The sequence below is a fragment of the Nerophis lumbriciformis genome, linkage group LG27 (assembly GCF_033978685.3).
Source record: "Nerophis lumbriciformis linkage group LG27, RoL_Nlum_v2.1, whole genome shotgun sequence".
Taxonomy (NCBI): domain Eukaryota; kingdom Metazoa; phylum Chordata; class Actinopteri; order Syngnathiformes; family Syngnathidae; genus Nerophis; species Nerophis lumbriciformis.
In genome coordinates this window covers 36,687,882-36,701,852 of record NC_084574.2, presented here as the reverse complement: position 1 = coordinate 36,701,852, position 13,971 = coordinate 36,687,882, and the positions used below count along the sequence as shown (strand labels likewise).

General features: G+C 43.4%; 1 protein-coding gene across 3 annotated transcripts in view; it reads left to right on the top strand.

The window, feature by feature from the left end:
• The window catches only part of ctnna2 (catenin (cadherin-associated protein), alpha 2), a 974,853-nt gene extending 967,990 nt beyond the window's left edge, over nt 1-6,863 (top strand). For all 3 annotated transcript variants that reach the window (XM_061988021.2, XM_061988022.2, XM_061988024.2), the window contains one exon: nt 6,123-6,863. In XM_061988021.2, coding sequence (XP_061844005.1) covers nt 6,123-6,410 — 288 coding nt within the window. In that variant the 3' untranslated portion in view covers nt 6,411-6,863. The remainder of the gene's footprint in view (nt 1-6,122) is intronic.
• The last annotated feature ends 7,108 nt before the right edge of the window (nt 6,864-13,971 follow it).

Sequence of the window (13,971 nt, the reverse complement as noted above, 5' to 3'; positions counted from 1 at the left end):
ATCTGTGAATGCTGAAAGGTACATACAGGTTTTGGAGCAACATATGTTGCCATCCAAGCAACGTTACCATGGCCGCCGCTGCTTATTTCAGCAAGACAATGCCAAGCCACATGTGACATCAACGTGGCTTCATAGTAAGAGTGCAGGTACTAGACTGGCCTGTCTGTAGTCCAGACCTGTCTCCCATTGAAAATGTGTGGCGCATTATGAAGCCTAAAATAGCACAACGGAGACCCCCGGACTGTTGAACAACTTAAGCTGTACATCAAGCAAGAATGGGAAAGAATTCCACCTGAGAAGCTTAAAAAATGTGTCTCCTCAGTTCCCAAACGTTTACTGAGTGTTGTTAAAAGGAAAGGCCATGTAACACAGTGGTGAACATGCCCTTTCCCAACTACTTTGGCACGTGTTGCAGCCATGAAATTCTAAGTTAATTATTATTTGCAAAAAAAAATAAAGTTTATGAGTTTGAACATCAAATATCTTGTCTTTGTAGTGCATTCAACTGAATATGGGTCGAAAAGGATTTGCAAATCATTGTAGTCCGTTTATATTTACATCTAACACAATTTCCCAACTCATATGGAAACGGGGTTTGTACAATATTTATTTTGTATACCAGGAAGCTATCCAACTGAATGTATATTTTAAATGCGACAAAAAAAACTCCTACTTATTGGTGTACAAATATGGATTGAAATATAATTGTGGATTGTAAAGAATGACATAAAAGGAAAGGACCGTTCTTTACTGTCTCTCTGGTGTTGACTTCACGTGTGGGATGTGGGCACCCTGCTGAGATTGGCACCTTTTCATGGTGGTCAGCTGGAGTCCACGCTCATTAAATCCAAGCGCTTGACTTGTCTCAGCGTGCGTTCCCAACAGGCCCACCGGCCGCCGACCCTTAAATGTCAGCCAAACAAAACGGACGGGAAGCGAAAACACCTGACGCTGCCTCTTCTCGTTAGGGGCCGCTAAATGAAGACTTCGCTTAATTGGACGTTTTTTGTTTTTTTTAATAATATCCACTAAATTCAATGAGCAGGTCGTGTTACGTGTGACCATGTTTGCTAAATTATTATTTTTTCTGCACCATGACTAGGGAAGGTTGTTTGTATTGGATCATATAAATAAATGATGTTCTCTATTTCCCTGTAAGTACACTTAATGGTTGAGTTACTGTCGACTATCAGACCGCTAGTTATTTGTACACGATGTGAATACACCGCTTCTGGCCATACTGCTTACTGTACTCGTTTTGTCTCGCCGCGGGCCTTAGTTTGGATACCCCTGCTCTAATCAATCCCGGCTGGACAGACTATATTGACAACTACAATTGATTTCAATCTAATATTTTTAATAGTGGGACTCCTGAGGCAGCAGACAGGTACCGACAGGCCAAGTGGTGTGCGGCTTCAGCGGTCGCGGAGGCAAAAACTCGGACATGGGAGGAGTTCGGGGAGGCCATGGAAAAAGACTTCCGGACGGCTTCGAAGCAATTCTGGACCACCATCCGCCGCCTCAGGAAGGGGAAGCAGTGCAGTGTCAACACCGTGTATGGTGGGGATGGTGCTCTGCTAACCTCGACTGCGGATGTTGTGGATTGGTGGAGGGAATACTTCGAAGACCTCCTCAATCCTACCAGCACGTCTTCCTATGAGGAAGCAGTGCCTGGGGAATCTGTGGTGGGCTCTCCTATTTCTGGGGCTGAGGTTGCCGAGGTTGTTAAAAAGCTCCTCGGTGGCAAGGCCCCGGGGGTGGATGAGATCCGCCCGGAGTTCCTTAAGGCTCTGGATGTTGTGGGGCTGTCTTGGTTGACAAGACTCTGCAACATCGCGTGGACATCGGGGGCGGTACCTCTGGATTGGCAGACCGGGGTGGTGGTTCCTCTCTTTAAGAAGGGGAACCGGAGGGTGTGTTCCAACTATCGTGGGATCACACTCCTCAGCCTTCCCGGTAAGGTCTATTCAGGTGTACTGGATTCAGGAGGAACAGTGTGGTTTTCGTCCTGGTCGTGGAACTGTGGACCAGCTCTATACTCTCGGCAGGGTCCTTGAGGGTGCATGGGAGTTTGCCCAACCAGTCCACATGTGTTTTGTGGACTTGGAGAAGGCATTCGACCGTGTACCCCGGGAAGTCCTGTGGGGAGTGCTCAGAGAGTATGGGGTAACGGACTGTCTTATTGTGGCAGTTCGCTCCCTGTATAATCAGTGCCAGAGTTTGGTCCGCATTGCCGGCAGTAAGTCGGACACGTTTCCAGTGAGGGTTGGACTCCGCCAAGGCTGCCCTTTGTCACCGATTCTGTTCATAACCTTTATGGACAGAATTTCTAGACGCAGTCAGGGCGTTGAGAGGATCTGGTTTGGTGGCTGCAGGATTAGGTCTCTGCTATTTGCAGATGATGTGGTCCTGATGGCTTCCTCTGGCCAAGATCTTCAGCTCTCCCTGGATCGGTTCGCAGCCAAGTGTGAAGCGACTGGGATCGGAATCAGCACCTCCAAGTCCGAGTCCATGGTTCTCTCCCGGAAAAAGGGTGAAGTGCCATCTCCGGGTTGGGGAGGAGATCCTGCCCCAAGTGGAGGAGTTCAAGTACCTCGGAGTCTTGTTCACGAGTGGGGGAAGAGTGGATCGTGAGATCGACAGGCGGATCGGTGCAGCATCTTCAGTAATGCGGACGCTGTATCGGTCCGTTGTGGTGAAGAAGGAGCTGAGCCGGAAGGCAAAGCTCTCGATTTACCGGTCGATCTACGTTCCCATCCTCACCTATGGTCATGAGCTTTGGGTCATGACCGAAAGGACAAGATCATGGGTACAAGCGGCCGAAATGAGTTTCCTCCGCCGAGTGGCGGGGCTCTCCCTTAGAGATAGGGTGAGAAGCTCTGTCATTCGGGGGGAGCTCAAAGTAAAGCCGCTGCTCCTCCACATGGAGAGGAGCCAGATGAGGTGGTTCGGGCATCTGGTCAGGATGCCACCCGAACGCCTCCCTAGGAAGGTGTTTCGGGCACGTCCGACCGGTAGGAGGCCACGGGGAAGACCCAGGACACGCTGGGAAGACTATCTCTCCCGGCTGGCCTGGGAACGCCTCGGGATCCCCCGGGAGGAGCTGGACGAAGTGGCTGGGGAGAGGGAAGTCTGGGCTTCCCTGCTTAGGCTGCTGCCCCCGCGACCCGACCTCGGATAAGCGGAAGAAGATGGATGGATGGATGGATTTTTAATAGTCATGTGTTTATATTACAGATACAAATAATAGGTTGATTTAAGGGGAAAGAAAAGTGTTCGATATCTGCTACCGCAGTGACGCCAGTTCAAAACTGCTATGCTGCTTCAGCATTCGTTAAAAAAGTAAACAAAAATACAATAAAATGAGGACGAACTATGAAAAAAAAAAAAATCTCTAGACATGATATTGTCAGCGAAAATGTTCGGCTACAATATAAACCCAAATAGTGTGGTTGTTTTTTGAAATGTGGCCATAAATCTGTCACTACGACGTCGTTCTAAGCGAGGCTAAATGAGCAATTATGTCTATGGGCTTTTGAATGGACACACTGCTAAACCCAATTAAAACTGTTGCAAAGGACATGTTGACTCACAGCTGAAGAAAGGTTGACCAGAGACAAATGATGTAATTGCATCCATGAGGTGATTCAGTCCAAGGCTGTCTAAAATAATGACGAGAATTATAAATAGTGACTAGAATTGAAGATGAACTATTTATTCTGTACGAGAAGAGTAAATACAGACAATCATCAACATCATCGGCGGTCACTCGAACGAGTATGACGATCCTCCTGGTAGGGGTGTATCCCTTTATGGAGGATGCCTGTGCGTGACTTTGTTTTACGTGGGGGGACTGGTGCACGGACAGTCACCACACGATCCTTGACAGAACCGGGTCAGGGTCCAGTGGCATGGAGTCCAAGACGACTGGGGACCCTTTTCTGCTGCAGCCTTCTTCCGCCATCGCAGCCGTTGTGGTAGTTCTTAAATCTACCGTCTTCCGCCTGCTCCGCCGTTGAGGTCTTCACTGTATCCCTGGCTAGGGGGCGGTCAGGTAATAGGCCTTTGCCAAGGGCCACCTGGGGTAACAGTAGTAAAGGGGTTAACTTCCTAGTGCCCCAAGACCCCATAGAGGAGCCTCCACTGCCGGATGCACTTATATATATATATATATATATATATATATATATATATATATATATATATATATATACACGTTAGGTCAAGAAAAAACACAAGAGGTATCATCCCTACAAGCCTGTAACGTATATTCCGCTATATATATATATATATATATATATATATATATATATATATATATATATATATATATATATATATATATATATATATATATATATATATATCAGTGACGTGCGGTGAGGTTGATGGCTGGTGAGGCACTGACTTCATCACAGTCAGATTTACAAACATATGAACCCTAAAGAGTATCTTATTCACCATTTGATTGGCAGCAGTTAACGGGTTATGTTTAAAAGCTCATACCAGCATTCTTCCCTGCTTGGCACTCAGCATCAAGGCTTGGAATTGGGGGTTATTAAATCACCAAACTGCTCCCCTCACCTCCCAGGGGGTGATCAAGGGGATGGGTCAAATGCAGAGGACATATTTCACCACACCTAGTGTGTGTGTGACAATCATTGGTACTTTAACTTAACTTTAACTTTACACATACAAACTGTAGCACACAAAAAAGCACATTTAATAAAAAAAACGTTATTATGGTCTTACCTTTACTTATAAAATAAATCCATGAGCCGCTATTGTGCTGGATTAATGCAATCCTTGATGAGAGTGTTATATCAACTAAAGCCCTCACTTAAACTTTCCACATGCAAGATTGAATCTATTTAAAAAAGTGTAACCGAGGGTTTATAAATGTCGCCTATACTGTATGAAACTACAAAATAACAAACACGGAAGCTCCAGTTTACACGAGGACCACTTTATTTACCTTCTTTCAAAAACTTCCGCTCCACTCCAACGTGTCGTCACTTCCGCTCTTAGCGCCTTCAAAATAAGAGCTCAAGGCATATACTGTATAACAGCACATAACAGGAACTTAACATCACAAAGAGAAAAATCCCATGAAAATAGGTTACAAAAATGATTTAATAAGAAGCCAAAAAGTGCAAAAACAATAATGTTCGTGTTGGAGGAGTTGTGAATTAGGTACACCTGCAGTCTGCAGGTGTACCTAATGTTGTGGCCTTGCAGTCATTCACAACTCCTCCAACACGAACATTATTGTTTTTGCACTTTTTGGCTTCTTATGAAATAACTTTTTTAAATAGATTCAATCTTGCACGTGGAAAGTTTAAGTGTGGGCTTTAGTTGATATAACACTCCCGTCAGGGGTTGCCTTGCATTCTACAGCGGGGGTGCAGGAGGCGAGCCTCAGCCAGTGCGTCTTTTGCAGCCGTTTTATGATCGCTCAGCACAAAAAATACTTTACACACATACAGTTGTTGACAAAATACACTGTACATTATATACCTCAGCTAACTAAACTATGGAAATGTATAATATAATTCATATAGCAATACAGTCTCACTGCACAGCAGGCCAGCAGTTAGCCGAGTCATTGCGCAATACATGTTGCGGCACTGAGTGACGTGCCTCAACTGGCTGCTGTTCACCGCACCGTCTCTTCTCAGTATTTGAACGGCAAATGTGAAAATTCAGCGATTTTGAATAAAAATAATCTAAAACGGGTGAAGTTAAATGGAAAAATAACTTCATAGTATAATCACTGGATACATATAACAATTTAATCAAAAAAAAAAAATGTTTATTTTTTTTTCCTTTCCATGACTGCACGTCACTGATATATATATATATATATATATATATATATATATATATATATATATATATATATATATATATATATATATATATATATATATACGTACGTTAGGTCAGGAAAAAACACAAGAGGCTATATCATCCCGACAAGCCTGTTTCACAGGTTTCCATATATATATATATATATATATATATATATATATATATACACGTTCATGTGGTCCCCGAGTGTTTCTGCTAGGGGCCGGCCCCGTGACAAATGCTCTCTCTCTCTCTCTCTCTCTCTCTCTCAGCTGGACAGCGCCACCTCGCTCATCCAGGCCGCCAAGAACCTGATGAACGCCGTGGTCCTGACCGTCAAGGCCTCCTACGTGGCGTCCACCAAGTACCAGAAGGTGTACGGCACCGCCGCCGTCAACTCGCCCGTGGTCTCCTGGCGCATGAAGGCCCCCGAGAAGAAGCCGCTGGTGAAGCGGGAGAAGCCCGAGGAGTGCCAGACCCGAGTGCGGCGAGGCTCCCAGAAGAAACACATCTCCCCCGTGCAGGCCCTCAGCGAGTTCAAGGCCATGGACTCCTTCTAGGACCGCCCGCCATCTTTGTCGGGAGGACCGCGGTTCAACTGGAGACTGTCTCACACACACACACACACACACACACACACACACACACACACACACACACACACACACACACACACACACACACAGACACACACACACACACACACACACACTATTTATCGATCATATTGTAGCTTGACAACTGTGAAAAACATGGAAGTTAAGGAAAAAAAAAAAACATATCAGGAAGATGTTTTTCAAAGTAAAGGTTGCTATTGTAGTCCTGGCTGCTTGTCCTTCAAGGTGGAATAATAAAATGTCCTTCTCGCTCTTCCCATTCGACGATGTAACAGTAGTAGTAGTGGGTACCAAGTTGTGTTCAAGGCGTGTCATGTGACCAAGTGGAAGTGGTTTGCTCGGAAAAATACGCTCGCCTTTGTCTAATAAATCCTTCAACTTGGCTCCTCCCCCACACACCAGAGTCCTGTTTATTGCTGCTCCAGGTTCTTCCAGTCCACCTTGGCAAACATTCTGACATGTTTGACCAGGAGTCGGCGTCAGCGAGGACCAATGCTGAGGTCAAATCAATCAGTCAATCAATCAAAGTGTATTTATATAGCCCTAAATCATGAGTGTCTCAAAGGGCTGCACAAGCCACAAGTCGTCGACTCGGCCACGGTCGACACGGCTCTTGTTAAGTCACATTCTGAGTTCTGGGTGCGTTTCCCCCAGAGATTGACCGATTATCGGCCGGGCTGATCAATTATACAACGGTTGGAATACATAATACATAATAATACATAATAATACATTTTTTCCTTAAAATTTTGCACACAATACCCCATAATGACAATGTAAAACAAGTTTTTTGCAAATTTATCAAAAAACATCCTATTTATTTATGTTGAAACTACATAAAAAAACACGTGCATATATGTGTGTGTGTATATATATATATATATATATATATATATATATATATATATATATATATATATATATATATATATATATATATATATATATATATATGTATATATATATATATACACTTATATACATACACATATTTATATATACATATTTATATATATATATATATATATATATATATATATATATATATATATGTGTGTATATATATATATATATATATATATATATATATGTATATATATATATATATATATGCACATATATACATGTATATATGTATATACACACACACACATATAAATATATATATATATATATATATATATATATATATATATATATATATATATATATATATATATATATATATATATATATATATATATATATAAATATATATATATGTATCAATCAATGTTTATTTATATAGCCCTAAATCACAAGTGTCTCAAAGGGCTGCACAAGCCACAACGACATCCTCGGTACAGAGCCCACATAAGGGCAAGGAAAAACTCACCCCAGTGGGACGTCGATGTGAATGACCGCATATGTGGGTAACCCCCCCCCCCCCCCTCTAGGGGAGACCGAATGCAATGGATGTCGAGTGGGTCTGACATAATATTGTGAGAGTCCAGTCCATAGTGGATCCAACATAATAGTAAGAGTCCAGTCCATAGTGGGGTCAGCAGGAAACCATCCCAAGCGCAGACGGGTCACATATATAGATATATGTATATATATATATATATGCACTATATACATGTATATATGTATATACACACACACACACACACATATAAATATAAATATATATATATATATATATATATATATATATATATATATATATATATATATATATTCCATTCGCAGCAAAACAGGCCCAGAGCATAACACTACCACCACCATGCTTGACGGTAGGAATTGGTGTTCCTGGGTTTAAAGGCCTCACCTTTTCTCCTCCAAACATATTGCTGGGTATTGTGGCCAAACCGCTCTATTTTTGTTTCATCTGACCACAGAACTTTCCTCCATAAGGTCTTATCTTTGTCCATGTGGTGTCAGATGAAACAACAATTGAGCTGTTTAATCAGCAATGCAGTCTGCTGAAAATGATGAAAAGCGCCACTCTACACAGCAAGAGTGGTCAAAGCTGGAATTTCCACAAAACGCACATTTTAAGATATGCAACACTCTACCGCCCCAATTTGTGACGTTCCATGTGTCAGGTAAACCGTGTCGAATGGGACCATGTGATATCCCCTTCCTACTGCATAATAATTTCACACGATTAAAATCAATAGTAAGATTACTAAGTCTGTGTCAATATTTGAGCGGAAAAAGTTGGGTCAAAAAGGTTAGTTATTATGTTATGAGGCTGGATATGAGTAATAACATGTTAATAACAAACAAGTTTTGGGAGATTTTGACAAAGTGCTGATTATGCAGAATGAAACATTAACACGGTGTTCCATCCATCCATCCATCCATCTTCTTCCGCTTATCCGAGGTCGGGTCGCGGGGGCAGCAGCCTAAGCAGGGAAGACCAGACTTCCCTCTCCCCAGCCACTTCGTCCAGCTCCTCCCGGGGGACCCCGAGGCGTTCCCAGGCCAGTCGGGAGACATAGTCTTCCCAACGTGTCCTGGGTCTTCCCCGCGGCCTCCTACCGGTGGGACGTGCCCTAAACACCTCCCTAGGGAGGCGTTCGGGTGGCATCCTGACCAGATGCCCGAACCACCTCATCTGGCTCCTCTCCATGTGGAGGAGCAGCGGCTTTACTTTGAGCTCCCCCCGGATGACAGAGCTTCTCACCCTATCTCTAAGGGAGAGCCCCGCCACCCGGCGGAGGAAACTCATTTGGGCCGCTTGTACCCGTGATCTTGTCCTTTCGGTCATGACCCAAAGCTCATGACCATAGGTGAGGATGGGAACGTAGATCGACCGGTAAATTGAGAGCTTTGCCTTCCGGCTCAGCTCCTTCTTCACCACAACGGATCGATACAGCGTCCGCATTACTGAAGACGCCGCACCGATCCGCCTGTCGATCTCACGATCCACTCTTCCCTCACTCGTGAACAAGACTCCGAGGTACTTGAACTCCTCCACTTGGGGCAAGATCTCCTCCCCAACCTGGAGATGGCACTCCACCCTTTTCCGGGCGAGAACCATGGACTCGGACTTGGAGGTGCTGATTCTCATCCCAGTCGCTTCACACTCAGCTGCGAACCGATCCAGTGAGAGCTGAAGATCCTGGCCAGATGAAGCCATCAGGACCAAATCATCTGCAAAAAGCAGAGACCTAATCCTGCAGCCACCAAACCAGATCCCCTCAACGCCCTGACTGCGCCTAGAAACTCTGTCCATAAAAGTTATGAACAGAATCGGTGACAAAGGGCAGCCTTGGCGGAGTCCAACCCTCACCGGAAACGTGTCCGACTTACTGCCGGCAATGCGGACCAAGCTCTGACACTGATCATACAGGGAGCGGACCGCCACAATCAGACAGTCCGAAACCCCATACTCTCTGAGCACTCCCCACAGGACTTCCCGAGGGACACGGTCGAATGCCTTCTCCAAGTCCACAAAGCACATGTAGACTGGTTGGGCAAACTCCCATGCACCCTCAAGGACCCTGCCGAGAGTATAGATTCAGGAGGAACAGTGTGGTTTTCGTCCTGGTCGTGGAACTGTGGACCAGCTCTATACTTTAATTATGCGTTATCTTTTATATTTAATATTTTTTCCGACAAAAATGTTGAGGAATTGAGTCGACTAAAAGTAGACTAAAAGTAAATCAATTTAAATGATTAAGATATGACTAAAACTAAAACTATATTTTGTTGTTAAGAGGAAGAAGTGAGGCTGGTGTGCACACACACACACACACACACACACACACACACACACACACACACACACACACACACACACACACACACACACACACACACTCACACACTCACACAACATCAGGACTTGTGTGTTATCATTCAGGGTGAGAAGTTGGGTTTTATGAGCCGAGCCGTGTCCTCTCGGAGGAGAACGTCCTTGTGACTGCCACATCCAGCGGAACGGAAGGCTGCCCACAAAAAAGAAAGTTTCTCCCTTGACTTGTGTTTCTTCCTTCCTTCTGAACGTTGCTTTCAAGACGACCTTGTGTGTGGCGTTGGTGTGTAATTCACGCCAATCGAAGGGTGTTTGAGCACTGATGTCAAAGAAGGTCGACGTCCTTGGGAAATATTGGGATTTTTTTTTTTTTTACCTTCACTTCACCGAATATTGCCTTCTTCTTTTTGTCCTTTAGCAGATAACATGCTGTCGTTGTTTAATTGTTTATGCATTTTAAATAGGAGTATCTACGACAACAAAAAAATAGATTTTTGAATGAATAGCCATCCTTACCGTATTTTCCGCACTATTAGCCGCACCTAAAAACCACAAATTTACTCAAAAGCTGACAGTGCGGCTTTTAACCCGGTGCGCTTTATATATGGATAAATATTAAGATTCATTTTCATAAAGTTTCGGTCTCGCAACTTCGGTAAACAGCCGCCATCTTTTTCCCCGGTAGAACAGGAAACGCTTCTTCTTCTACACAAGCAACCGCCAAGGTAAGCACCCGCCCCCATAGAACAGGAAGCGCTTCTTCTTCTACTGTAAGCAACCACCCGCCCGCGTAGAAGAAGAAAAAGCGCGCGGATATATCACCGTACGTTTCATTTCCTTTGTGTGTTTACATCTGTAAAGACCACAAAATGGCTCCTACTAAGCGACAGGTATCCGGTTCATGAAAAGACGCAATCTCTCCATCCGCACACGGATTACTATTTCACAGCAACTGATATTCCTGTGAACCGCACTGTGGATACAACGGGAGCACGTACGGTGAATATTCGCACCACAGGGAATGAGAAGTCATCCTTCACTGTGGTTCTAGCTTGCCATGCTAATGGCCAGAAACTTCCACCCATGGTGATATTCAAAAGGAAGACCTTGCCAAAAGAGACCTTTCCAGCCGGCGTCATCATAAAAGCTAACTCGAAGGGATGGATGAAGAAAAGATGAGCGAGTGGTTAAGGTAAGTTTAAGTTTACGCGAAGAGGCCGGGTGGCTTTTTTCACGCAGCTCTGTCCATGTTGATATACGTATGTTTGTGATTGCACATTTGCGTACATTTTGGGAGTGAACAGAGTTGTTAGAACGCTGGTTTTTAATATACTATTAAAGTTTGACTGACCTATCTGACTGTTTTTTTGACATTCCTTTAGCGCAGTTAGATGCGGCTTACAACACGGGGCGGCTTATAGGTGGACAAAGTTTTGAAATATGCCGTTCATTGAAGGCGCGGCTTATAACCCAGGGCGCCTTATGGTGCGGAAAATACGGTATTTGTAACGATTCTTAATCGATTAAAAAAATCTATTAAAAAAAATAAAAAATAAAAATAAATCCCCCCCCCCCCAAATAAATAAATAAATACATTATAAATAAATAAACTGTCCTGTCCCGCCATTTTAGTAAATGTAAAAAACAGGTTTTTTGTTCCGGTGATACAGAAATTTACCAGAGCTGTGTATCTATTTTATTGAGTAATGTAGTTCATCACAGAACTGGCACCCAATGTTATTAATTTTTTTTATTTTTTATTTTTGTTTTATTTTTTATTAATCAATCCAATACACAACAATACCATAATAATGCAATCCAATTCCAAAACCAAACGACCCAGCAACATTCAGAATAGCAATAAACAGAGCAATTGAGAGGACACACAAACATGACAGAACAATCTAAAAGTAGTGAAAAAAATAATAATATTATCAACAACAGTATCAATATTAGTAACAATTTCAACAGAGCAGTGATTAGAAATCCCTCATTGACATTATCATTACAGACATTTATTAAAAAAAATAAATACAAAAAATAAAAAAAGAACAAAGAACAGTGGCTTACATTTGCATCACATCTCATAAGCAATATTTTCCACTAAGATAAAATAAGTCATATTTTTGGCTCATTTACTAGTTAAAACACAGTTAAATAGTGGATCCCATATTCCAATATATGACTCATTATTATCTAAACTAAATGCAATTTTTTTCTACTAATGTCATCTCCATAGCTTGTGTATACCAGTCAAAAATATTGATTTTGAATCGAGAATCAATTCTGAATCGAATCGTTACCCCCATGAATCGAATCGAGTGGTACCCAAAGATTTTAATAATTTATTGCATGCAAAGTCTGTTTTTACTCCTTCCAGTGTTTTTTTTTAATACACTACTATTTTATATTATCTATTTATTTGTCTAATGTTGAGCTTGCCGTGACCCCAAGAGGCAGAGACGGCAAGCAATGTGCAGGTCAAAATGGTAAATCAACCCTTTTGATTGGTGATCAGAGGCGGGTGAGTGCCCTGATCACTAAACGGAAGCGGATGTGCAGCTAAGCGCTTGAAACAGGAAGTGGCGACAAAGGAGAGAGCGAGAGAGAGAGAGAGAGAGAGAGAGAGAGAAAGAGATTTGTGACTATGATCACAAATTTGAATGGTAGCGATCCTGGGTTCAAATCATGGTTAGAGTTGAGTATGGAAGATATCTGTTTCGAGCGACTTTCACCACGAGCACAACATCCCAGATGACATAGCGAGAGCACAGGGCTCTCCGTGGTTTGTTGTCGGGTCTGGGAGACGGCGCAGACGGAGGAGGGAGAGAAAGCAGAAGCGTGGCCGCAGGTCCGGCGTCTTGCTCAGGCTTAGGAAACAACCCCACAAGCCACCTCTACCGAGCCTGTTCCTCTCTAATGCCAGATCCCTTGTACAGAAGATGGACGACCTGGAGTTACAACTTGCTGGAAACCGCTATGTTCGGGACTGTTGTGCTATGATTATCACCGAAACCTGGCTTCACCCGGAAATACCCGATGCTAGCATGCAGCTAGCCGGACGCACTCTGCTCCGCCGGGACAGAACTAAGGACTCCGGTAAGAGCAGAGGAGGGGGGCTCTGTATCTACGTGCATGAGAACTGGTGCAACAACGGGACAATCACTAAACAGCACTGTTGCCCGGACGTGGAGTACATGTCTGTTAGATGTCGGCCTTTTTTTCTCCCGAGAGAGCTGTCTGTTGTTATCATCACGGCTGTGTATATTCCACCGGACGCCAAAGTAAACACAGCGCTCTCTCTTCTGCTGAACACCGTCAACGAACAGTGGCCTAGTGGTTAGAGTGTCCGCCCTGAGATCGGTAGGTTGTGAGTTCAAACCCCGGCCGAGTCATACCAAAGACTATAAAAATGGGACCCATTACCTCCCTGCTTGGCACTCAGCATCAAGGGTTGGAATTGGGGGTTAAATCACCAAAATGATTCCCGGGCGCGGCCACCGCTGCTGCCCACTGCTACCCTCACCTCCCAGGGGGTGATCAAGGGTGATGGGTCAAATGCAGAGAATAATCTCGCCACACCTAGTGTGTGTGTGACAATCATTGGTACTTTAACTTTTAACTTTAAAGTATGGAAATAATTTAAATGTTATTAAAACAAACGTTTAGTCATATGTTTATGTTTTAATATTATAAAAAATATTTTATTATTATTATTATTATTTCCCAATAAATTAATTTTAGTTCAAAACATGCATA